Source organism: Vespula pensylvanica, chromosome 10 (genome assembly GCF_014466175.1).
Source record: "Vespula pensylvanica isolate Volc-1 chromosome 10, ASM1446617v1, whole genome shotgun sequence".
NCBI lineage: Eukaryota > Metazoa > Arthropoda > Insecta > Hymenoptera > Vespidae > Vespula > Vespula pensylvanica.
Window position 1 is genome coordinate 5,480,782 of NC_057694.1, and position 26,945 is coordinate 5,507,726.

The following is a 26,945-nucleotide window of genomic DNA, read 5'->3' on the forward strand; positions in this document are numbered from 1 at the left end:
GATATTCTCATAAAAAATGCACGATACTTTCCTCTATATTGTTTGTTTGTTTGTCTGCTTTTTTTTTTTCTTTTCTTTCAAATATGTTACTAACATTCTTTCTAGTACATGTATACAAATATTTACATAGTACTTATGAAAAGCTTCAAAAATTCCATTGATATTGTCGAGTAGCGAAAGAACACTATAACAATAATTAATTTCAAAATGCAAAATTAAGAGGATTTTTTTTTTTTTTTTTTTTTTTTTATAACAAGTTTCAAAATCAAAGCGACAACGATTTCGAAATTAGAAACTACTTTTCAAATTTTAAACTTTGAAAGTTTGATAATTGGTGACACACAGAGACAAAAGAATAGCAATCGTTGATATAAAATATTTAACAACGTTTGTCTATTTTTCTAGGACCATGTACGGCATGGAATCTCACCATACATAAGTACAACGAAAACGGCGATCCCGCGGGAGAAAGATTGCACACATTTTGCTCGAGGGACGTGCACAAAAATTTCACGCTACCTTGGAAGGAGAATACCGCTGTAGTTAGGCAAGTTTCTTACCAAACTACTCCGAGCGATTAACCATTGAACTTTGTTAAAGTTTTTTACGACCTTCCCTATTATCTCGTTTAAAAGATAGTTCTTCTTCTTTATTTTATTTTTTTTTTTTATCCTGCTTACTAACAAAGATATATCGATCTTCGTAAAATATACTTGAGTAAACCACAATGAAAACTATTTGTGTTATTTGTCGGACAAAAAGAAAGAAGAAGAAAATTAATAATAAATCATTATTAAATTATTAATATTATCTTTTTTTCGATAGATTACAAGCCTTGGGTAGAACAGCGCCTCAATATACCATGAAGTGGAGAAGCCATACTGTTATCGCAAATACCCGACAAAGTGGACCATCACCAGCCCCGAATCATATTAGCGATTCCTCGATTAATATTAAGCCAGAAAAGAAAATTATTTTCACCTTCCTCGTGATATTATTGATCTATTCGATCGATTGTTGAGGACTTTCTATTCCTTGACTAATCACGATCTACACGTTCCTGTTAATTAAACGAGCCTAATTTTACGTTGTGTATATAAAATATGTCGATAAAGAGAAAGAAATGACTGAGCGTTAACGTTCAACCTGAAGTAACTTTGACAATTTAAAAAAAGAGAGAGAGAGACAGAGAAAGAGAGAGAGAGAGAGAGAATTAATCAAGTCACCATGATATATGAGATTTTGCAAAAGTCGACTATATTATCACTTTTTACAAAGAAATTATTGTCGAATCTATCGGCAAATATGTACCGGTATAATCTGTTTCGTAAATTTTATTTTACCGAGAATAACCATTTTTTTTTTTTTTTATCAAGAATAAAGAAATATCTTAAATAACAAGGAAACCCGTATTCGCACGTATATCCGTATAGGACTTAAATTTGCCAATATCGTTTGCTACAATAACAAAAAAAAAAAAATGAATGAAATAAAGAAAACAAAAGAAGAAAAAAATGATTTAGATAACATGGATAGATTCGTAAAAAAATTCTTTGTAATATTGTCGGTAAATTAATTGATACGACATACACACACGTAGAAGTTCTCGTAATATAAAATCACATTAAAGAAAGAAAATAAGAAGATGGAAGCGTCTCGTAAAATCGACTATCTTGTAAAACTAAAAGCTATATCAAGCTCGAAGTCACACAATGAGTGTAAATATTATATATATATATATATATATACATATATATATATATACATATATATATATACAAATATACATATACATATATACATAGAAAATTGATTTGCAACAAAGGCGATGCACGGATTTGAATTATCGAAAAACACACACGTCATTCTCTATAGCGCGAATGCCAAATTAGACGCGTAAGAAAAAGAAAAAAGAAAAAAGAAAAAGAAAAAAGAAAAAGAAAGAAGGGATATATAAGGAGTTTTGTAAATACGTCATAAACTTAATAGGATTTGTACAGAATAAAACGAATTATATAAGTCGCCAGAAAATTATTATATATAAGATATATATATATATATATTATTATATATATATACTTATAAGACATTGATATTTATAGCAACACACGATTCTATGGATAAAAGAAATGGAACAAATGTATTTTAACGAACGAGCTTTATACCCGAGGCACCTTCGAATTTATTGTTACATATATGTTGTGCTAATCGACACATGATTATCACATCTTCCTACGCAAAATTCGTTTCTAGTATAGAAATCTTAGTACGAGCGATCATATCGATAGCAACAAAACGTTCTTGTTGCAATTATGCATTTATAATTGTTATATAATTCAATGAATCTTTTATGCCTTCGTTATTCTTTGACAATGGGTCATTGACAGAAAAAAAGATTTCTTACACAAAGTGCTACTTAAATACGTCATTAGCAAGAACATATGTTAAAGCTTATAACAAAAGAAAAGAAAAAGAGTATTTAACGATATTGAAATACAATATTAACAGTTTAATACGCGGCTACAAGAAAAAAGATAAGAGAAAAAAGACAAAAGAAAAGAAGAAGAAAAAAGATTATAAAATCATCTTACGCTATCCGTCTAAAACGCGTTAGGAAAAGAAAACGAAATAATTTCAAATAACCCATCGATCTCATTACCGTAATATCTATAAGATTTACATTAATGGGAATGCTCATTAATTTCATAGCACTGAGATTAAATTTTGATGATTGTACACTTTTTTAGAATACCTTTCTTATCTACGCGGCCTATAAAGAATATAGTAACTTCCATCCTTCCATATCTTTTTGCAGAAATTTTTGCTATCTATAACGCATACCGAATTTATTTTTTAACGTAAGATTTCGTTGTAAAAACTTCATGAAGACTGACTAGTTTTCGATGTACCCCATTTAATATATACATACGTTTATGTCCCAATTAGTAATTGCGAATGAATTTTTTCGAGTGTTGTAAAATAAAAAGACAAAAAAAAAATTGAAAAGAATAAGAAAAAAAAAAAAGAAACGATACAGAGTAAAATCTTTAATCTCGTCAAAAAGAATAAAGAGAAAAAAAATTGTGACGAAAGTCTGCGTATAACGAGCACCGACTGCGTATTAAACGGATGACTTGTATGACATTAAAGAAGCACAGGTTTTAATTATTCTAATGAGTCATCGAGAGTTTAGAAATGCAACTTGAGTGATTTGGTGTGTTAAATCGGTTATGTGCTTCCTCCGAAAACAGCGGCAACTATTTCACATTTATTCGTCGCCTCTTTTTAGGAAGAAATTTCAAGAGTATTCACCTTAATTAAAAGGAAAAACAAAAAAATGAAAAGAAAAAAAAAACAAAAAGAAGTGTGAAACGATTTAGATTGAAAGGATTTTTAAATTTTTTCACTTTAAGTGAAAATACCGATTTTGCACAAGATACGTCTTACTTATAGGAAAAATACATGTTACATGTAATAGTTACGTACATATAAGTCACAATAAATAGTCAATTGTTTCATATAAAGTATAAATAAAGTAAACTAAAATATTCGCTCTTTTCTTTCCTATCTTCTTGTTCCTTTATAAATAAATCTTTTGTTTCGTCTGTCATATATAAATAGCACTTGATAAAAAAGAATAAAATTTATTCACATTGAAATACTAATACAACTTTATATATATATATATATATATATATATATATATATATACATATATATATATACATATATATATATATTCTATTTATAATAAAATAAAAAAATGCACACTTGAAAGTAATACATCTCATTACCATCTATTATCATACAATATTCTATAATATTAATTTACAAACTTCGCATACATATAATATAAAATTGACTTAAAGATTCGTTTAATAAAAAAAAACATAGGATTAATAAAATTAATTTGTAACACATATATATATATATGTATATATATGTATATAACAATGTAACTATATACATCATATAAAAATTACATCTTTGAAACATAGAAAGTTCATCGTGTAACTCGAAGAATATGAAAGATGTGTACTTTATGTAGAAAGATTTTAACTAATAATAATAATAATTTGAAGAAAAAAAATCTAATAGATTGCTTATTTAGAATGCTTTAGTAACAACAAAAGTATCAAAGTATTTTATTTAAACATTAAAATTGACGAATATCTAAAAAATAAAACATAATTATATAATAAATTGTTTTCGATATTATGAACGGCTCCATATAATATAATTTTGAACACACAAAACTACGATATATATATATATATGTATATATATAACCATTTTATATTTCTTATTCCATATTTAGTTGATCCCTATGAATTATTATTTTATATTTATAATTGCACTGTGATAAATAAATTAAGAAAAGTTGCTAAATCCAATGAATTGTATTCATCTTTCATATATATATATATATATATATATATATATATATATATATATATATATATATAATATATATATATATATCTATTAATTTTTTAAAAACCTGCTATTAACCAGTGATACACTAATTTCTTTAATTAAAATCTACAATATGATCTATAATAGATATCAGATCCGACACGTATATAGCATAAAGTACATGATACCAATAATATAACATTGACATCAATGACTGTAAAAGCAATATTCCAAATAATATTCATTTTCAACTTTTTTCCATATGTATATATACATTCTAGAATATATTACTATCAGGTGCAATTTATTATATTAGTATATGTTAATATTCTTAAAATTATACATGTCATTCAGTTCTCTTGTATACATCTCTACATTAAAGGATAAAATGATGTAAAAAATAGTCAACATTCCCAATAAAGCAACATATTCATCAAGTATCAACAATTAAGAAACACAATAGTATATATGTGTAACATAGATAACAATTGTTTAGATTTGAATTTTTTTTAAATCTACAATATTCGATTTAAAATGAAAAGCATAACAAATTGTGCGCTAATGAAAACGTACTTTCATATCATTCTGAAATACATCTCATATTTCTTTGCTTAGAAATATAAATATAACTTTATACACAAACTATCGAGAAAGAAAAACGTGTCTGTTTCGTAGGTGATCGCTGAATTTTATTATCAATGAAATAGACTTTCAAGATCTAATTAAAAAAGAAGAATGTATTATGCTATAATAGTATGACTGTGTGATGTGTCATAGAATAAAAGTAAAAATAAATCGTAGCGATCACTTGCAAAAAAGAAAGTTTCATTTCTTACGAGATGCTAAATACTAGATTCTCATATATAATATATTCGTTTTCTAAATGCAATAACAATAAATCACATTCAATTTAATGCTATAATTGAATAGACAGATCTGACGTAAATGATAAAAATTTGTTTAAACCACTATTAAAATGCTGCATTTAAGTCAATCGAGTTACTTACATACTACTTGCACTCCTACTAAATCAATATAATAAATCTTTAAATTAGAATCTTTTTTTTTATACTTTTCACGATATCCCTTCTTAAGTCGCATGTATGAATAGCTATTTTTAATTATTTTCACTATTCGTATTCACGAAAAAAAAAATAATAATAATAATAATTGTTTAGATATTTCAAGTAATGTAAATGAATGATTCAGTATCAGAATATAAGATCTTCAAGATAATATAAATTATAATAAGTTGAGATGGCATGATAAATAATAAAAAAAAAAAAAAAAAACTGAAGTCCGCATCATACTTAATATCTCCATGTCATATCATTTCATTATATAGATCATTTTCTTCAAAATTAGGAACAAAACCGTACGCATATTCCGAGATGCCTACCTATCGATTTTTAATGTCCTTAAATTTTGCCAGAAACATATGGACATGTATCCTTTTAGAATATCAAGGTAAAATGCAGCTACGGCTAAGGACATAACAACTTAGTTTTAAATTTATACAGATAATGTGTATACAGATATCTGTATAAATTTAAAATATTTATTTAAAATTTTTAAATATATATATATATATATATATATATATATTTCTTTTACATCCGTAGCATTTGTCAAATCCGCGTTTATATATTGTGTAAAAGCGGAGATGCAGAATTTAAAAGACCGAGACGTTGTTTTTGCTTTCTTTGTTCCGTCATCTAATGAGGAAATGTAAAAAGAAATGTAACGATACAAATAATTATGTAAATAATATAAATAAAAAATGATATACCTGATCACGCAATTCTGTAAGTTGCTGTGAAAGACATTTTACCAATTGCTGAGTAGATTCTAATTGTGATTGTAAACTTCTCAATTCTACTTGTTCTCCCTCACCCTCGTCAGCCGCTAAAGATTTTGCTCTTAATCGTGGAAACCAATCAAGATTTCTATCCTGTATAAACATATGAAATATTACAAGAAATAAACAATAATCGAATACTTATTAACATATGCAAATAATTACCTTCACCATTGCATAAACGTACGACTCCGGACCTGTAAATTCTGTTGGATCTTTTACCTTTACTAAAACGATGAAATAAAGGTAATGCCACATATTGTGTTCATGTTTTACATGTTCTTCGAAAGATACAGTTTTATTATCAAAAGCTGACCTATTTAAACCTATGAAAAAAAATTTATATTATATATATATATATAAATTACATATTCGTTATTGCATAAACTTACCACAAATAAAACAAGTATTCTTTAAAATCAATTCTTTTTGTTGTTTCTCTGATCTAAGATCAGCAAACGTATCGATAATAACACCAAATATGAGATTCAAAACAATAATTATCACTATGAAGAAGAATAGTAAGTCGTATACGACTCTAGCAACAAATAGTGGTTCCTGTAATTTATATGTATTTTACATATTATATTAAAAGTATAATACTAGTAAAAAAAAAATTAGTTATATACAAACACAAAATGATATTACTGTGCTTGATGGTGCTCTTAAAACATCACCTATTCCTCCGCCATTTCTTAAACCTTGATTCAATGTTGTAACGATGCACATAACTAATGAATCACAAGCCCGTTCTTTTATTTCACCCCCAATGTTAACCAAATCTTGGTTATTTCCTTGTTCGTTAACTAAAATGACATCATGCGAAATAATTATTGAAATAATAAAAACGCGTTAAAAAAATTATATCGAAACAATAATTAATTAAATAAACAGCCAACCTTCACGTATATATCGTGACATTGTTTCACTCGGTTCACACTTTTCACTATTACTAATTTTACAAGTATTGGTAGTTTCATCATCAAGTGTTGCTAAAAATTTAAATCAATGTATATCTCGAATATATATTATTTACTTTAATAATTATGAAGAGCTCACTCAAACACGTTATAAAAATAAACTTACGAATAATTTCTTCGTCCACGCTGACCAGAAAATCATCTTTAAAGAACATAAATCCGATAATAGAAAACATATAAACTAAAATCAAAGCCAATACAGCAGTGAGTATAATAGATCTTCCGTTTCTCGTTACAGATCTTATTACATTGAGCAATGTTTCTTCTCGATAAACCACATCAAAAAGCTGAAAGAAAAAAAAAAAAAAAGAAAGAAAGAATTAAATTTCCTACAAAACACGTAACATATAATGTTCTTTACAAAAAAAAATTTTCTTCGCAAACGCTTACCAAAACCGAATAGAAAAATGGATGCATCAAAAGTCCTAGTACACAAAATATTAAGTATGACGCGTGATATAATATTTCACCATTTGTAATTATTTGTTCTAAACTTTTAGTTAGGGTCCCCTGATTTCCTATAATACTTATTAGGTGAATAATCTTTAAAACGATCTGAAAAAAGGAATAGGATATGTAAAAAATAAACGAATCTATTAATATCCCGATTAAAACAAAATATAATCTATTTCGTACCGTAACAAATCCAAGTAACCACAAAGTTGGTTCTGGTCCTATAGAAAATATTAATCGTAAAATTGTTGATGCAACTAATGTACGTATACCCGATTCCCGTGGTAACGTAATAACAATAGCTGCGGATGATAGCATTACAGCCCAAATAAGAGCTGACAAATGAGAACCAAGTTCTATAAAATGAAAAAAAAAATATATATATATATATATTAAAAGTATATTTTTTTTCACTGTATCTCAAACTTTCCTTAAGTTAAATTATTCTATTTATATATGAAACTTACTTGGTACAGAATCTACAAATGGATAGAAGAATGCTACAATGAGGTTTATAAGGACAGCACAATTAAACAAAATATTACTCCACAATGACATGTAACTGCTCATCCAAAATAATACTGGCTGTCCTCTAAGTTTCTTCTGCCACTTCATTTCATTAAACATATCCTCTGTTCTTTCAAAGAAATCTGATACTTTTGATCCTTGATCATCGCGTTCAGTGGTATGTAACACTTTAATCTTCGTATCAACGGTAATAAGCTCGCATATTTCTGGTATCGGAAAAACTATTTGTTCTAATGTTCTATCATGCCTGACAATCTGAAATAAAAGATTGACCTTTTAAATTTATATATCATATAAATCGAAAGGTTTGAAAATAGAATAGACCTGAATAAAACGTACCTCAATTTGAGCTGTATGCGATGCATAGTATTGCAATGCTTTATTGATTTTCGGATCGGCATTATTTTCTTCCGATGGCCTTAACATCGTTGCTAACTCTTTATTATGTTGAGCCAATTGATGACATAAGATATAAATATTATGACCGACCTATAACAGATAATTTTAATTATATAATAAATAATGGACGGATGATTTTTTAATGCCGCATCATCTTACCTCTTTAGGAGATACCCCTTCCTCTCCATTAGTTGATGAATCATCAATATCAGTTACATCATCCAATGATTCTTGGTGAAATGCTCTACAAGCCACATCCACTAATTGCTTTGGATTCATGTTGTATAATATTCTTTCAGCGTTCTCGCTGTCGCCTCTACTTTCCATAATAGCCAATAACAATTTACTAGCATTATTTTTCAGTTCCAATACCAAATCCATTCTAGTTTTACCCAAAGGATTAATATCGTTCAATATCAAAGCCGTTATAATATCCAAACCATTAGATTCGTGTATGGCGATGCAATTCTGATTATCATGACAAGGTCCTTGACAATATTCCGTCAAAGTCTCCAAAGTTTGATTAATTAATGCAACATTATTTTCATTGATATATAATCCAAGTAAACCTAATCCACCGGTTGTCGATCCACAAATACAATCAAGAAACATTAGTGTTTCCGATACCAAATTAAAATTGGTTTTATTGTTTTGATTGCGAAGAAAATTCTGAATATAATAAAAATATTATTAAGATTTGATAATCAAAAAAAAAGACGGTAAAACGTACATTATTTTTGTTTATATTGAATTACCTGAAGATTATGATTATGATTTTCGCACAACAATTGTAAAAAACGTAAAATTGGTTGCATTACTAATACTTTTACGCTAAGCTGAGTGTCATCTTTTTCAACGCCAGCCGAAGGTTCAGCACGTATTCTTTCTAATTTGTCACCAATTATTTCCTCCACTGCATTATTTGTTACGTCTTCTCCAGGTATAAGATTACGCGTGTTCCCGTATGCTTGAGCATTAGTCGCCGTAGTTGTATTTAAATCATCTCGTAAATCATCGGTACAAACGATTCCATTAGGCTTACCTAAAAATATATAATATAGCATTTAAACGATATTAAATATTTATCATAGTATATGCATATAATAAAAATAAAATATCAACTACCTGTTGCACGTTTTCTTGATATTTTTTCTATTTCCTTATTTGGTTCCTTATCTTCATTAGTTTTTGCTGTTATATCGGATGTATTCACCGTCACGGTGGACTTAATTTCTTGTTGCGCATCTTTCATTTTATCGTAAAAAACCTGATTAAAAAATTACGAATTAAACAAATCTTTTTATTATGCAATTTTTATTGTGCAATCTAATTAACTATAATATTATAATGTAAGTATCAAAGGGTACCTTGAAAAACGATTGACTTAAATCACCTCCCATCAATTTATTGAATACACTTTTTTGTATAATCGGATTGCCACCTTCCAAAAGGGCTATTCCTAATTCTACAACTTCTACGAATATACTAGGAGAGTGTACACTTTTAATAACCAGTTCTACAACCAAATCTGAAGCACCTTCTTTATCCAAATGACTTTGAACTTCGTGCAAAGTCCGTCCTGCACGACTCAACATCTTGGCTATATAAATATATACAATATGTATATATACAAATCAATATGCAATATTAGTATAAAATAGAAATATATGATTATATTAAATATAAAAATATTTTTTTTTTTCGTCACCTCCTGGTCCATGAGTTACGGCCATTGTACAGGATACCCCAATTTCAACATTTTCAGGTTTCTGAATAAAAGTTTTTCCGAAGTAACGTGTCAGTAAATTATGCCTTAATGCATCACCCTGTAGAAAAGGAATAGATTTTTATAACAATACAGGAAACAGTAATTTCGTTAAAATGATGTACCAATACAATTGCACTACTTTATTAAAATTTTATCTCAAAAATGTACATCTAATAATATTTTCAGTAAATGTTGTAAAGTGTGTGTATTTACATTCACAGTGCATTGAATAAGGATAAATATGTGTGCTATTAATAGAACACCTGTATAAACGATGTTTTTATTTACATTCATATATCGGATGCAATATAGAAAAAAAGATAAAAAATTGTGTTTGGTTGTCAGGAATTACTGTATGAATAATAAAATAGAGAATATTTCCGAATTTGTTTTTTTGTTAATCGTCTATATCAATCAACTAGAGGAATTAAAAAAAAAAAAAAAAAAAAAAAAAGAATAACGATCATATAAAAGTTCATAACAATTTAAAAAATGCATGAAGAAAATATCATTAAAAAAATAAATAATTAAATTACAATCGGTATCACTAGAAAATGCAATAATTTATACATTACTATTTATATACACTTTTTTTCATCGTGATATTAATACTTCTATTTATGCATGATGCAGACCACTTATATAGACTGATAATGATTATAAAAAGTAATTGATAAATATTTTTTTACAATTATATCTACAAAACCAAAAATTTTACATACAGAAATCCGTAATTTTAGATACGAAAAAATTTTTGAAAATAGTCCTGATAAGTGGTTTATCTAATATAACATAATATATTACCTCTTATGTGATAATAATTTTCCATAATAATAATTATTTTAACTATAATATTTCAAGAAAAAACTTGATATCTACTTCTGTATTGGTACATCAACTTTTCAATCCATACATATTTACACATCTATATCTAACTATGTTAAATATATGTATGTATATATATATATATACACGTTCGTCCATTTATAAACGAAATTCTTAAGTATATATTATAATAGCAAAAGAGACTATGTTTAGAATAATTAGATATATTTTGAACATAAATATAAATAACAGAACATGTGTATATATTTACATGCATATGCACCTTCTGAGAAAAGCATAAATGGAAAACAACAAATGAATTCATAATACTAAACGGAGTAAATATACAGGTGTTACTTTTTTCGATTATTTTCATTAACAATATGTTTTTTTTTTTTTTTATGATATCAATGCTAATATTTAATTAATTGAATGAATCAGTGCAAACGTGAATGTAATTATGTAGTGTGATTAAAACGCTAATTGTAATAGTAATAGCATAATTGTAATATTATAGCATATTAAAAAATAACATGCAAAATTAAATCGAGCACGTGCAGAAATAAATTTCTACACAACGTACATTATTATTCTATCTCTCAGCGCGAATACTTATTTAAATGTAAAATTTAATTTTACTTTATATAAATTATTTAATTGTTTTTTTGCAAATTAAAGCATTCATTAATAGAAATGATGCTTTCAATAGATCTGAATATGCGTTGAAAAATATATTATCTAATAATCGTTCACAATGTATTTTTTTTTTTTATGTATTACATAGATTATTATATCGTTTTATTATATACGTTGTGCCCTTAAAATACCGTTTCTATCTACACTAATTTTTACCCGCTCTTCCTGAGTCATATGACGATCACATTGATCATTGGAATCTGTTCCAAGTTGAGATTCGGTCTTCTTTTCTGAATCTGCATGTTCCAAAATATCTTCATTCTTCGTTCGCAGCGTGAAAACATCTTTACCTACATATCTATTCTACGAGACATACTCACCCAAGGATTGTAACACTTTGTATGGCATATTCAGAAAGCTTATTAACGTTTTTTTTTTTTGTTTTATTTTCGCGTTATTTTAGCAAATAAAAAATATCTACTTGTGTATTGGTCATCTAGAGTGCAGTGAATAATTGGACATTCAGCTTTCTGTAAGACTAGAGTGCAATTTAAAAGATAAGGCTAAACACCACACTTTTATTAACTATACTGAATATCCAATTTCTTAATGTTATGAGTTATATTATTCCTTATACTTAAATGATTTCTATAACTCGAATTTCGTGCAAAAAAGAAGTTACGAAACTTACTTTTTCCCCGTATTCGGGATCAATCGCCATCATTTCTCGAAGAGTTTTTAATACCTTTACACACAATTTTTCTTCTTTTTCTTCAAGTAATTTTTCGGTATGCTTGATCAATCTAAAATATTAAATAGGACTAAATCTATACGGCGCTACAAATTATGAAAACAACGATATTTAAAAGATAATACCTCCTAATAAATCCACCATTTCCACATCGTTTTCTAGCTTCAGTTGCTGCTGGAAATAAAAGTTCCGGTCGATAGAGGATGTCAACCAACAAGGATAATTCTGATTGTACCAATGGTTTAAGTTGTTCTTCTAATAAACATACTATGTCTTGTAAACCTTCTATAATACTACGATCCAGACGCATCACCTACGGAAAAAAAACGATTATATTATTACAATATAATTCGGGCATAAATAAATATTATTTTTATCACGACTTTCCTATAAATGTGCGACTAAAGTAATGTAACTTAATTTTTGTATAGAGCAGATTTTTACTAATATTACTAATATACATCTCGTTGCTGAAAATTATATATATATATATATATATATATATATATATATATATATTCAATTATGTAATGAACTAATATTTCAAAAATATACGTAAGAATCTAATAATTCGTACTAATGCTAAGAGTTCTGTACAACTTTTACCTCATCTTTACAGCTGTCCATCAAAAGCATATCACTCTATGCATTTAAGGAAACTTATTATAACATCATAAATATATAAGAAATATTTAAGTACAAATTATTAATGTTTCTATAATTACCTGACTCTGAGTACGCTCTATTTTCGGTTGTTTAGCAGCTTGAAGCCATTTACTTGTTTGTCTACTAAGCATCGCTGCTTTATTAAACATAGATGCAACTTGACTTTCTAGATCAGTAGGGATGGCAATACCTCTTCCCTTAGCTAAAATTTAGAACGTAAAATATTATTCGAGCTTACATAATTATTTAAATAATTAATAAATAATCGTAATAAATCGTAAAAAAATAAGTATAAATTTTCTATTATATTTTTACAACTTACCAACGTCGGATAAAGTTCTTATACAATTTTCTACATTAAATCTTTGCCCTGCATTCAACCATATACATTGTGATACTTTAAATGCTGCATGAAGTAACTGGACAAATATAGGCTGTCGGGTCTAATAATTAACAAAAAAAAAAGTAATCAATTGTTGTGTAAATAATTTTTAAAACGAAATTTTTAATATAAATGACAAACAAAATGAGAAAAAATTGAATAAGTACGATCATGTGAGTGCTTCTATTGTATTAGTGTGTGTTATGTGTTTTTAAATATAAATTGTAATTATAATGTACATATAATTTTGTAAAATTTATAATAAAGAGTTTAAAATGTAATTTTAATAGTACACTGAAACTCTTTGTTGCATAAAATATGTACATATATCTATGTGTGTGTGTATATGTATATATATATATATATATATATATATATATATATATATATTACATATTATACCCATATTAAAACTCATGCTGTCAATTACAAACATCACTTGTCAACGTTACTAATTGTAAAAACAAACTGCATATTTATAATAACTATTTTAATTACAAAGTTGCGTTACAAGACTTGCAACTATTATTAAAAATATCAACATTATAATATAATTATTGTAATAATAAAAATTATTTTATAGTTATAAACGTATATGAATACATTAAAATTTATTTTTTCTTTAAAAAAAAAAATATTTACTTTAAAAATTTTATTATTTATACGAGAATATGCAACGAAAGAGTATTTTCTATCAAAAACATCTACACTTACATTATTCTTGGAAATATATACTATTTTATTCTTAAACTTATCACATAAGTAATGTGAGTGTGTTTGTACAATTCTTGTGTTCTTAGGCCAAGACAGCACTCTACTATTAATACTCACATAAGTTGCAAGATTATTGTCAATATTCCGGTCACATTCCTTGATGCTCCAATAAAGTCTAGCCTCGTGCAGTTGTTTCTATTAGTAAATCAACCCACCACCATTACAGACCCAGTACATAGACCCAGTAAACCCATGTTGTTGATTCAAGAAGGCCAGGTATTGCATGCCAAAAACACAGAACATGCCGCTGGTGCAATCAATAATGACCAAGCACATATCAAATAATATTAATGATGTCATCATATATATTATATCAGACTACTAATGTATTTTATATTACATAAAATGGATAAATATGAATTTGATGATATACTTCTACGTATTCCTATAAATTCGTAATATTAATTGAATATAATTACTAATCGAAGTTCGATTCAAAGTTAATGATAAAATTATAGAAACATGAACAAATGGATAAAATGGAAAAATGGGAAAAAATGGAGAAAAAAGAAGATGAAAAATATTTCGGAAAAAAAAAATGATTCTGAGTTAAATAACATCTTCAATGTGCCTATGATATGTACTTGGTTGATGAATGAATGGTTAGTGTATGTAACATGCAAAGCATAGATTATGATATAAAATGAATATGTATATTTATTTTTTATAACTAATTCAAAATGCATTTTTTTAATTAATCTATCTTCTCTAACTTGTTCTATCATCCTGTTCTCTTATTCCTGAAAACAAAAATTACCTAACAATATTAAATATTATATATTTACATTATTCTATATGGTTTTCTTCTCATCATCTAAATTTCTTCCCTCCATTAAAATTCGTCTGTGTTTTTATCTATTTTATATTTACATATTTAAAATAATACTAGCAATTCGATCAAAGTTTTACTTCTAAGTCTATAATTCATTGATATTTATTGCTACAATTACCTCATTTTCGAAGAACTTCAGTCATATAATGAAACATAAAATAAAAACATAATACAATACAATATTCTTGAAACTACTGTAGCAGAATGAGATCGCTGAAATACTAATTTTCTAGTATAGTGTAACACCCATAAAACTCGTAATACTATTATTCATCGCTAATTGTTTATACCGACTCCAATGTATTATAATTGTTTGATTGTTTACTAAATTCAATTAGTATCAAATATCTTAAGTTGTCATAAGCACATGCATTTACATAATTCATTAAATATCCAGAAAGTTATTTTTTTTACGCGAAAATGACTAAATTTGAAAGCCATTCTTGCTGTTTAGTCTTTTAATTGATATATTTAAAACGTAGGGAAACGGTTTTATACATTAACAAATTAATTATAACAGTATAAATAAAATGTGCCATTATTTCGAAGAAATAATCTTGGTGCTATATATATATATATATATATATATATATATATATATATATATATATATATATTGATTTAAACAGAATATGTTTATAAAGAAGAAAGAAAAATGATTCACATAAATTTTCGACATGATTTAAACATGAAGTATTTGATATATTACTGTATAAAACAGATTATATATATATTTAGAAATAGGCACAAAAAGTTTATTTTACAGTATATATAACGAAAAAAATTAAAAATTTCATATATATATATATCCGAATAAACAATGGAAAAATATACAGAATAACAAATAAAATATAATAAACCGTAAGAAATTTTTATTTTGTTATAAAAAATAAAAATACACTACCTGGACCGTCGTACTCTGATCGGAAAATGGACTGCTGAAGAACGTAGTAATGATATTCATTAAACAGCTTGTTACATAATTCTCTAAAGCAATATCTGCATCTTGTTGATCATTTTTAGGTGTTGCTATCAATGTCATATCTACAATAAACGACTTTTCGAATAAGGACCACATATGATTGGAATTATAAATTTCTTTCATCTCTACTTCAGTATCTATGTAACAATGGTTAAGGAAATTGATGTAAGCTTCCTTCACCTATTGATATATATATATATATTATAATGAATATTAAATATTAATAACTATAATTGAAAATATACGTAAAATATACATATTATTCTTATTACCTCTGGTATACAATCCGGATGTGATACCATAGCAACGATATCATCGAGCGGTAAAAGACTATGACATTTGATCTCGGTATTAACATTTTTACCCATGGTACAACAAGCTAATAACTTCACCAATTCAACGTGATATCTTTAAAATTAAATGATAAATGTGTTATTGAAAGTAAAAATTTTGAAATTAATTCCATTAAATAAACTTAATTTTATTTTAATTACTTAAGTGGACTACTTTCATCCATTCTATGTCTTTCCGATCGCATCATTTCCACGAATTGATTAAATGAAGCTCTGTCGTTATAAAAAACCAAAACGTCCTCTCCCGCTTGAACAAGCTAGAAAAATAAAATTGTTAGAATAAAAAAATAAAATTGTTATAAATTCTCCTTGCATTTAAATATATATTTATAGCTCACCTCTTGCATCACCATTTCCTGACATTTTCTTATAAACTGATTTTCTGCTTTCACGATAGTTTGAAGGAATCTTAAATATTGCACATGTTTCCCATGTGTTTCTATGCAATGGACAAAGTGCTGAATCACTTTAACACTCACTTCATTGCAAAGAGTAGAATTGTCTTGAAAAATGCTACATACTGTTTGAGCCTCTCGTATACCAGGATTTAAAAATAGATCTAATTGTTTGTGTAACAGAACCTGATTCTGTTGATTGCCCAGACAAAAATTTTGCAAGAAATCATGTGCCAAACGCATCAGTTCATTCATTCTAACATCTTCTGTATCATCAAAAGGGACTTGTAATAGATCTAATACAACGGTATGCACACCAACATTACGCAAAAGTCTTTGTTCGTGTTTACGTGGCTTTATTTGTCCACCCGGTATCGTTTGGATACACAGCTTATTCATTCGTATTAATATTTGTTGAATTTTTTTATATTCCTCGGCTTGATCCACACTTAATGGTGGACCAATATCTAAATCAATTGCAGATCCTGTAACAACGCGTTCAAATTCGAATTTAGTATAATCATAATTTTAGTACAATCACGATTTTGATATAAACAATATTTTTTCCACAAAGAAACCTTTTTTATCCGACGTAGACAACTGTGGCGGTGCTTTACGAGGCGTCGAAGAATCTTCTTCGTCCTCTTTGCTCTTCTTCTTTTTATTTCCATGTTCTTCCGTAGCTTTTGACTTGTACACCCAAAGCTCAGATTTCTCAACCGATTGTCGTAAAACATCTAAATCTGCTTTAATTTGCTTGTACGATTCAACATCGCTATCCGAGACTAATAATTGTACCTAACAATCGAAATGATTTTAATAAAAAGTTCTAACATTAAATCATTTCACATTATATTCAAATGACAAACCTGTTTAAAAGCTTGCAATACTTCTTGCCTTTGACTAAAGTGTCTAAATAATAAATGCAAAGCTCCGGATACTAAAGGTGGATAATCGTGCATTGCTAGATGAAGTAAAACGCGTAAAAATGTTCTGCCACCTAAACCATCTAGATCCAATGCCACACATTCTTCACTAAATAATATATTTTTTTTAATAATTAATTTATTAGCTTTATCATCAAAATATAATCGAATTTACCTGCTTCCAAAGATTCCTTCGGCTTGTGTTCCAATGGATTCCAAATCGATAGTTTTCTGACAAAGTTGACTTAAGTCTTGACCCGAAGCTTTTTCAGTTTCATCGAATTCTTGTTTGAAAATGCTTAATAAACATGAAATTCTATAGTCCAATCGAACGTCGAGAATAAACTGAAGTATTTCAATTATTTTTAATTTGGTGTCCATCACCAAGGGATATTCTTTTTTTGAAGTAGTTTTCGGCCTCGGAGATGAACTTCCAGCTAATACTTGTCCAGCTGGTCCTAAAGTTAAACTTGTCATCACAGCACCCATATCTCCAATACATCGGAGAACTCCTCCTTCGGCTATTAAAATATACGATAACGTTATTTACTGTCTACAATCTTTATTATATAAATTATTTCATGTTTTTATTGTATAAATTAATTTCATTTTATCGATAACAATTAACACATTACAAACACTAATAATACACGTATAAATATAACGGCCGAATATATCAACGAACTATGTATCATCTAGCAATAAACAGAATGATTATTATTTATACATTAATTATCATTTTATAGGACCTAATAGAATATTACCTGCCTCTTCAGAATCCATAGACTCAGCTAAGAAATATTCAGAAAATCAGGTAGTTAGTTACATATATTATTGGATGATACATTACAGAAACAAAAGGATGATTAGAGGAAAATATATATACAATTATATATCAAGGAACAACATTTCTCAAAATTTAATTTTTATCACAAGGTTTCATGAAATACCATTAAATTCCCAAATTTACAATCATGCAAATAATATGGGAAACACGATTAAAATATATAAGGGAATAAGGATGATTAACCAAAATTATAAAATTCAAATACTGATCTCATATAAATTACACTAAATAAATATATTACAATAATATATTTATAATATATAAATAAACTCACAGTCAATTTCTCCGGTTGGTATTTTCCCATCAATGAAATCATTTTCAGAGACACAATCCAAGATACTTAATAACGTTTTAGTTAATCTTAACAGATCGTTAAAGCTATAGAATCCAAAATAAATTAAATCGCGTGCTAATTTAACCACCTGAAAACAAAAACAAAGAAAAAAAACACCATTTATTATATTACTAATATAGATATAATTATTTAATAATTTTTATTATTTTAGAGAAGATATATATTATGAATGAATTCATTTTATTTACCTCAAACGTAAGCTTATTTTGTTCTTGATCTGCAAAAGACCACATCTTTGCAACAACATTGCAGAGATAATCTTCCACGAATTTTATTGTCGAACTAAATTTTACGCGAACGGCTTCTTTATTTTCGTCGGGCATTTTATTTGTATCGTAACTAAAATTTTGAAGAATTTGTGATAAAGGAACGTAAGATGAAATAATACGAAGAAAGAACAAAAAGTTAATATAAATAATATAAAAAAAACATTTTAATTTCATCACGTACTCATTAATGCTCATTTTTAATGGAATTTCGGACCAAAGACGGGCATACTTTACTGGTGTCACTTGTTCTTGTGGATCTCTATCCACATGAAGATGTAACATAAGTCGACTAAACGAAGCACGCAATTCATATGGTACAGTTGCATCTTCCATACATCTAAAAAAAAATTTACAATCATAAAAGAAAAAATATATATATATATATATAATTCCGTGATTATCGAATAATTACAATGGACACTAATGAACCTACTTAAGTATGAGATCTATATCCAAATGCGGTGACAAATTGTTAAGTGCTAAATACTGCCTGTTAAGACACATATTGCTAAACAAGTTCAATTGATGTCTGTAATAATCCAAAATTGCTGGTCCTAGTAAATTACCCAGCTTAGCGTTCTTTGCTAACTCACATAAAGATTTTGATTTCTGTAATGTAAATTAATAAATAAGCCATATATTTTTTCACGCGTTATACGAGTTCAAAAAACATTACCAACCGTTGCATTGTTCCAGAAAAGATATACTTCATCTTTCTCTTTAACGATTATTTGAGGCTCGTCATTGTCTTGCTTTTGATCAATCATTTTCATTTCAGTTTTAACCTTCATCATCCTATAGAAAAAATTTGATTCAAATATACGTATTATTACGAACTAATAGTTACGTAAATATAAATTAAATAAACAATTTCTTACCTGGTCTCTAGGAGAATATCCTTATTTTTTTCGCTGAGTACACTTTTACATATCAATTCCTGTGTTACGGCAATTGCTTTCTTATTGGAGATACATAAATCCGATAAATAATCTAAAAATCTAGATTCCCAATTGTGCATATTTTTTCTCACAAGACCTACGAACGTCTCGATTTCGGCAGCTGTAATATGCTTTTCTAATAATTTTCGATTATTGTGTAAAAGAGCTGTGATCGTATCCTCTGCCAATATATCGTATCCAATTTGTTTTTGCATGAAAGCAAAATGTTTGGCAATATATTCCTACGAGCCGAGTTTTAAATAAATATAGGAATAAGCAAAATAAACAAATTTGCTATTTGATGTTCTAAATGTACCTGATTTTTTCTGTAATCCTGTTGCGACAATCTAAGTATACGATAACACAATCGAAACATATATTTGTACGGTGCATGTCTTGGATCGTTAAGTTCCTCTATTCTAAGAAATGGTCCCTCACCTTCGGCCGACTCTAAAAACGGTGCCTGAAATTCTTATTTCTTAGCGCATACAGCCTTACACAACCACATTTTATTTAATACTTAGATAATACCACAATACCTGAAGTATCTTAAATAATTGACCCAGAATATATTGTTCTCGGAGTAACTTTTGTCGATCTCTAACTGCATTCGTTACGATTAACTCCAACGCCTCGGATTTATTTTGCTCGTTTTCTAGTCCCGCAATAAAATAAACTATATCTTGCAATAAACTAGTTACGGCCCTCCGTTCATTGTGAGAAATCGTACCCTTCTCCAATTTACAGTTTATGGATGCTAAAACTTTACAGGCATCGTTTGCAAAATCTAAATCTCGTACCTCTACCGGTGATACAGATCTCAATGCAAAAGCCTCTTTGTCTTCTTTGTTTAAAGCACAACCCACCTTTTCAAAATACAAGTGAAAAATAGTTTATTAACGTTCGAAACTATGGACAAGATATGACACTCATACGGATTAACAAGTATATATATATATATATATATATATATATATATATATATATATATGCGATGAGATACCTTGGACATTACTGGCTTTTCATCATCCTTGTCAATCGGTACACTCGTCGAGTGAACCCACGTATTTGTACATATATGGTGTAACCTAACGAAGGAAGATTGAGGTACTAAACTATCACCCCTCGTTAATGTGGTTGGATCTAATTCGAATAAAGAACTAATCTCGTTGCTGTGTGGTACTGAGACCAATCTATAAACTTGAACAGCAGAATCTATTAAGTAAAAAGAACATGTTATTATAATCTCTAGGAATATCTAAGATAAATATTTAGCCAGATTTTCTACGATTCCACGAATACATCTCTATCTTACCACGCTTGCTATTATTGGTCTCATAAGGCTCGTCCGTATCAATCTCAGCAGCAAGATATTGACCTGTTGCTAAATGCTTGAATCTGAAAAGAGAATTCCAATGTCCTGCTCCACCTCTGCAAGGATCATGTTGCACAACTTCCACTTCCCATAATGCTTTACTACTAGTAGCAGCAGTCGCACTAGTCCTTCCTGTTGTTCTAAGGAAAACGTGTTGTTTCTTTTTATATTCGTCCATCGTTAAAAATTTTTCCTGCTCGGCATGAAAGAGTCTAACGACGTCGCCACCCTTAAGTATCTCTTCTTGATTCTCTCTATGCTCCATAAAGAGTGTCACTTTCCAGGATGTTGACGAATTAACGACATTCACTTCTTTACATCCAGGATTATCGCTCAGCTCGTAATTGGCTGCTACATGAAGTCCTTGTCTTCCAGCATTCACCGGTTCTAATATCACCTTATCGCCAACGACAACGCTGTCGCCGTCACTTCGCAATTTATAAAATGGCATTATGTAAAGCCAAGAACCTTCGTTCCCATTTGCATCTAGATATACCCTCATTGCGTTCTTCTCAAGAAGCGCCGGTAATCTCTTGTTAACGGTCAAAAACTTATTTGACTTCAAATGCAAAAGCTGAAAATATATATGTACAATAATAAACATCGATAAATTTATACCGGAAAAGAAAAAATTTTTTTTTGCAAGATTTTACTGAGAGGTAAGACGTTTTGAATCGCACGATCGCATTTTAATAGGGAGACAAAGAAGATTGACTTGTATCGTGACGTTATATCTTTGTCAATGAAGGCTGACGCCTCCAGGAACATTTTCCAAGAGACGAAATCTAATAAAATCGCTTGAATGCGTCGAGAGTACCCTTGCTTTATCGTACAATGTTAATTAAATTAATCGCTAATGGTATCTGCGGTCTTCTTCGGCGTACGATACGATAGAAAATTAATTACTATTATTACTATTATCATACATACTTTGAGTAAAAAGAAATAGAAACCGTTTGAGAAAAAATATTGAAAGAATATATGTGTGTGTGTGTGTGTGTGTGTGTGTGTGTGCGTGTGTATTAGAGCGATATAACGAAATAAAATATTTTACCTGAACGACGTTGCCATAGGAGACGACGGAGCCCAACAATTTTTTATTCTCGGTTTCATTTTGCTTTTTTTCGATTTCTGCGGCATGCTAAAGAATCATTAACGAAAAATATTCTTCGTGTTATTTCTTAAATCTATAAATTAATTAATCCAACTATAATCAATGGAAAAGAAAAAAAGTAAGCAATTTACGTGAAGTCTTTTCAATAATCCAGCGTCTGTACCGGAACTGCCACTTTGCTTTGCCGCCTTCCAAAATTGCTTTTGGGCGGAATAACGATTCATAGGACATATCTTGAAGAGGCAATCTACAAAAAAAAAAGAAAAAGAAAAAAAGAAAACGAAAAAGAGAAAGAAAAAAAAATACGGGTAACATTAAACTTCCCTTGTTATATTGAGTGTACCTAAACAAACTTAATTTCATTGACAAATAATAATCACCTCTGAACTTTTTTGGTGGATTCGTCAAATCTCCAGCTTCTGGACACACGACGCATCTGTCGTCTACCAATCTGGAAAAAAAAGAGGAAAAGAAAAAGAAGAAAAAACGTATCAATATAAACAAAATGTTGTAACGTGACGATCGAGAATGACTAAAAATTCCATTGAAATATTATTACATGTAATAAAGTAAAATTGTCGTTAGATAAACGTGGTCCAGATGGAATGAAACCATCTTGTGGATCAATATTGGGGAAGGCTACATCTCTCCCCGGGCTTTAAAGCTGTACGAGAAACGGTACGAACTTATAGATATAGGTAAATCATAAACTTGCGAGGAGAAGGAATGTATATTGATTTATGTATTAATTAATGAAAAAAAAAAAATATCACATTCATTTAACAGAATGTTAAATTTCGAAAGTTCGAATTTATCCTATTTGTAAAAAATACATAATAATTCGATTTTATAAAATTTTCGATCGGACATTTAATTTTGTAAAATATAATATCGCTACAATATACACGTTATGCAATATGCAATGAATATGGTATAGAGACGATACTTTTCAATGATCGGTCATTTAGGATAGCTAAATGTAATTACAAATGGTTGGATAGATCTATTAATCAAACCAACGTGCAAATTGAGTCATCACTTCGTCGATCTCAGACTATGCTATCGCAAACATCGAAGCAATAAACCAATTAACGCTCTTATACGTTAAATCTGTGACACTCGAATATAAATTTTCAAGGGTAATGTCTATTTCTAAAAATCCCATGAAATAACCACGAGTTTTCTTCCCTTTAATTTAAATCGATCATTTTATATTTCACGCTGTATTAAACCGTGTCGAGAATATGCACAGTGACGATGTACATATGTATATCTATGTAAGGTATTTTCTTGGAACACAATAACTATCCGTAAACATATTGTTTGTTGACGCTCGACAAGAGAATATATAAGCTTCACCTGGTTTACTAACAAGATTGCGTTTAGGGTTCTCACTCTACAACTAAGCTCTTTTCCAAAGGTTGACCCGGCCTATGACGTTTCTAATATAATATTATATCGACTGTTTATCATTTCGTATTTCATCAGATATTTTCTTTATCTTCTCAGATAAAAAAAAAAAAGAAGAGAGAAAAATTACGCTTTATGAAATCTCTATTTATATCGCCTATCCAATCTCCGTACATTAATACGATAGATTTACAATTTAACGCTTTAATAAACGCCAGCAGGAGACAGAAAGAAAAAAAAATCAATCCCGGAAAAAGCACTTTTATTTACAAAAAGAAATAAAAATAAAAGAGAAATAAAACGAAGACAAAAATTTTTTTAATTAAAATTAAGAAGAAAAAAAAAAGAAATACGAGTGTATCGCGAATGTACAAGACGTTTCAATTATATAAAGCTATTATGTAGAAAGCAGAAAAAATATATATATATATCAAAGAGAAACTTCCTCTTCCGGTGTTACTAGCCCAGTCGTTGATAAATTCTATCGAGAAAATTAGTCACAAAGTAGTAATGGATGTTAATTTCGTACGAAGCGAAATATATCCATCTTCTTTTTCTTCGTTTCTTTTTTCTGTTTTTTCTTTAATCGTAACTATAATAATATGTAAATAAATCGGATGAAATGACACCGAACGATATTGCATAGAGATAAGAGAAGATCGGATATCGAAGGAAAAGGGCGACGTGAGCAAAAACCGATATATTGTTATTTCTGGCGACGTGTCGTGTTAGAAACGTGTGACGAGAGAGGATGCAACTACATACATACATAGATATATACATATATACATACATACATAAATACATACATACATACATATATACATATATACATACGTACGTACGTACATACATGTATGCATGCATACATACATACATGTATAGATACATGCATATATACATACATAGGCATATAATATATACGATATGTGTAACAAGCTGATGCTGCTGCGATTACAGAGAGGATTATCATCGACGATGTTGTGCTTGGTGTTAAGGCACCGGAAATAGAGCGGAAGACGAACTCGAGCGCGAATAAAACCGCAAATGAATCCCTTCGTAAATGACGACGAGCTTCCGAGAGGGCAACGCGAATAAAGTTACTTTCGAAAAGTCAACGTTTCAAACTCTGAGAGTGGTTATCGTAAAATTGAAAAAAAAAATTGAAGTAATGAAAAATTACGAACGTTTTAATTCAAAAAAAAAAAAAGAAAAAGAAGAAGAAGAAGAAGAAGAAGAAAGGACCTACAGAGAATAATACATAATTAATAATACATAACAAAGTTAAATTAATTATTGTTTGTTCGAATATAGACATACACGATATCAAATATATCGCAAATATTACTTATTAAGAAATTGAAAGGATCGAAAAATGGAAATGGAATGTTTCAATCATAGCATATAATTAACAACGTAATAACTTTAACCTATAGACAGAGAGAACGGTGAGATATCGGAATATCTGACAATCTCTAATTTCGAGCGTAACCTAGTATTCTCCCGCTGACATTAATTATGTTCTATTCAGCTGCGCCAAATTAGTGCGCGCCGAACTTACATATTGCTATTGACAACGGACAAGTACTAACATGATCTATAATACAATGATTAACGAAAGTCAAATGCCGTAATTTAAAGGTAATGAGAAAACACAATGTTAAATATTTTACTATCGCGAGATAAACCAAATTTTCGTTTGAACTTTTTAATAAGATAATACGTCAAGAAAGACGAATTTATTGATTTTAAAGGACGACGGAAACAATGATTCTATCCTTTGTATTTAACATTCAAATAGGATACTTCAAATGTTGCTGAACGAATCGTCCATTATCTCCATTGTTTCTACCATTTGAAAAATATTCTTTCATTGAAAACTCGTAAAACACGAAAGTTTCTATGTAGCCAAACGCAATGTCCATAGAGAAATCTGTATATAACTATGAAACGAGCTAGTGAGAGAATCTTCATTGTATCATAGGAAACACTATTGAACAAACGAGATTTACGATAATATCGGTAAGATCTTATTTAAGAACCCATTCATACCGATGAATGCTACCGAAGTGAGCAAAGTGTACCTGACCTATTTTCTTAAACCACTTATATATCTCTTCTCCTTTCCTCCCCCTGCCCCTCGCCCCTCCCACCCCCGTGTTCACCGAAAGAACGAACGATTCGCGAATAATCCCATGAGAAAAAAGGTGTTCGCGACGATAAAGAAAATGTGAGAAATTTTTTTTATTTTCATCGGAGACATTCCCTACGATCATTCTCACAATTCTGAAAAAAAACCCTCGAGAAACATAAAAATTTCAGGATCGATAGAAATATTTAAACTATCTCGAATTTATATATCTCGTTTTTTTCTTCTTCTTTTTTCTCTCTTTCTCTCTTCAATAGCCATTATCACTTACATACTGTTCTCCTCATATTTTCCTTCAACTTAAAGTATTCTCGTTAGTACTTTGTAATCGAGCGTAGAGTACGGGAAGAGGTTGATTACAAAGAGATCGCTTTATTGCCACTCCCCGTTATCGACATCCTATCTTTACGACGCCTCCGTTCATCTCCTCCTAGCACGATTTATATTTAATGCAGAATACACGTATGTATGTGTATAATAAACAGTAGATACACGAGCGTGGTAAAGAAAGCTGCTACGCGTCGCAAAATTTCAATGTAAAAATATGTATCTGCTCTTACGAAA

General features: G+C 28.9%; 2 protein-coding genes across 12 annotated transcripts in view; one reads left to right on the forward strand and one right to left on the reverse strand.

The window, feature by feature from the left end:
- Positions 1 to 3,330, forward strand: part of LOC122632240 — a 151,189-nt gene extending 147,859 nt beyond the window's left edge. For all 3 annotated transcript variants that reach the window (XM_043818816.1, XM_043818815.1, XM_043818817.1), the window contains exons 17-18: positions 406 to 547; positions 826 to 3,330. In XM_043818816.1, the coding sequence (XP_043674751.1) occupies positions 406 to 547; positions 826 to 1,021 (338 nt within the window). In that variant the 3' untranslated portion in view covers positions 1,022 to 3,330. The remainder of the gene's footprint in view (positions 1 to 405; positions 548 to 825) is intronic.
- Positions 3,331 to 4,826: 1,496 nt separating this feature from the next.
- LOC122632650 (inositol 1,4,5-trisphosphate receptor) overlaps positions 4,827 to 26,945 on the reverse strand; it is a 30,954-nt gene continuing 8,835 nt past the window's right edge. Inside the window, exons 3-45 of one of the 9 annotated variants that reach the window (XM_043819727.1) lie at positions 23,203 to 23,273; positions 22,954 to 23,069; positions 22,763 to 22,849; positions 21,649 to 22,282; positions 21,337 to 21,548; positions 20,873 to 21,199; positions 20,650 to 20,796; positions 20,274 to 20,575; positions 20,076 to 20,190; positions 19,829 to 20,004; positions 19,577 to 19,732; positions 19,315 to 19,465; positions 19,046 to 19,193; positions 18,689 to 18,715; positions 18,100 to 18,445; positions 17,868 to 18,033; positions 17,577 to 17,796; positions 16,942 to 17,483; positions 16,745 to 16,860; positions 16,523 to 16,658; positions 16,173 to 16,430; positions 14,494 to 14,571; positions 13,603 to 13,723; positions 13,340 to 13,482; positions 12,740 to 12,927; positions 12,555 to 12,666; positions 12,080 to 12,184; positions 10,343 to 10,460; positions 10,002 to 10,234; positions 9,760 to 9,901; positions 9,390 to 9,676; positions 8,794 to 9,303; positions 8,575 to 8,724; positions 8,175 to 8,490; positions 7,891 to 8,063; positions 7,645 to 7,809; positions 7,361 to 7,541; positions 7,174 to 7,266; positions 6,908 to 7,080; positions 6,667 to 6,832; positions 6,440 to 6,600; positions 6,206 to 6,367; positions 4,827 to 6,131 (exon numbers count right to left, since the gene is read on the reverse strand). In XM_043819727.1, coding sequence (XP_043675662.1) covers positions 6,057 to 6,131; positions 6,206 to 6,367; positions 6,440 to 6,600; positions 6,667 to 6,832; positions 6,908 to 7,080; positions 7,174 to 7,266; positions 7,361 to 7,541; positions 7,645 to 7,809; positions 7,891 to 8,063; positions 8,175 to 8,490; positions 8,575 to 8,724; positions 8,794 to 9,303; positions 9,390 to 9,676; positions 9,760 to 9,901; positions 10,002 to 10,234; positions 10,343 to 10,460; positions 12,080 to 12,184; positions 12,555 to 12,666; positions 12,740 to 12,927; positions 13,340 to 13,482; positions 13,603 to 13,723; positions 14,494 to 14,571; positions 16,173 to 16,430; positions 16,523 to 16,658; positions 16,745 to 16,860; positions 16,942 to 17,483; positions 17,577 to 17,796; positions 17,868 to 18,033; positions 18,100 to 18,445; positions 18,689 to 18,715; positions 19,046 to 19,193; positions 19,315 to 19,465; positions 19,577 to 19,732; positions 19,829 to 20,004; positions 20,076 to 20,190; positions 20,274 to 20,575; positions 20,650 to 20,796; positions 20,873 to 21,199; positions 21,337 to 21,548; positions 21,649 to 22,282; positions 22,763 to 22,849; positions 22,954 to 23,069; positions 23,203 to 23,273 — 8,305 coding nt within the window. In that variant the 3' untranslated portion in view covers positions 4,827 to 6,056. Of the gene's footprint in view, positions 6,132 to 6,205; positions 6,368 to 6,439; positions 6,601 to 6,666; positions 6,833 to 6,907; positions 7,081 to 7,173; positions 7,267 to 7,360; positions 7,542 to 7,644; positions 7,810 to 7,890; positions 8,064 to 8,174; positions 8,491 to 8,574; positions 8,725 to 8,793; positions 9,304 to 9,389; positions 9,677 to 9,759; positions 9,902 to 10,001; positions 10,235 to 10,342; positions 10,461 to 12,079; positions 12,185 to 12,554; positions 12,667 to 12,739; positions 12,928 to 13,339; positions 13,483 to 13,602; positions 13,724 to 14,493; positions 14,572 to 16,172; positions 16,431 to 16,522; positions 16,659 to 16,744; positions 16,861 to 16,941; positions 17,484 to 17,576; positions 17,797 to 17,867; positions 18,034 to 18,099; positions 18,446 to 18,688; positions 18,716 to 19,045; positions 19,194 to 19,314; positions 19,466 to 19,576; positions 19,733 to 19,828; positions 20,005 to 20,075; positions 20,191 to 20,273; positions 20,576 to 20,649; positions 20,797 to 20,872; positions 21,200 to 21,336; positions 21,549 to 21,648; positions 22,283 to 22,762; positions 22,850 to 22,953; positions 23,070 to 23,202; positions 23,274 to 26,945 lie in introns of those variants that run through there. The other 8 variants (XM_043819728.1, XM_043819729.1, XM_043819730.1 and 5 more) reach the window with 8 other exon arrangements.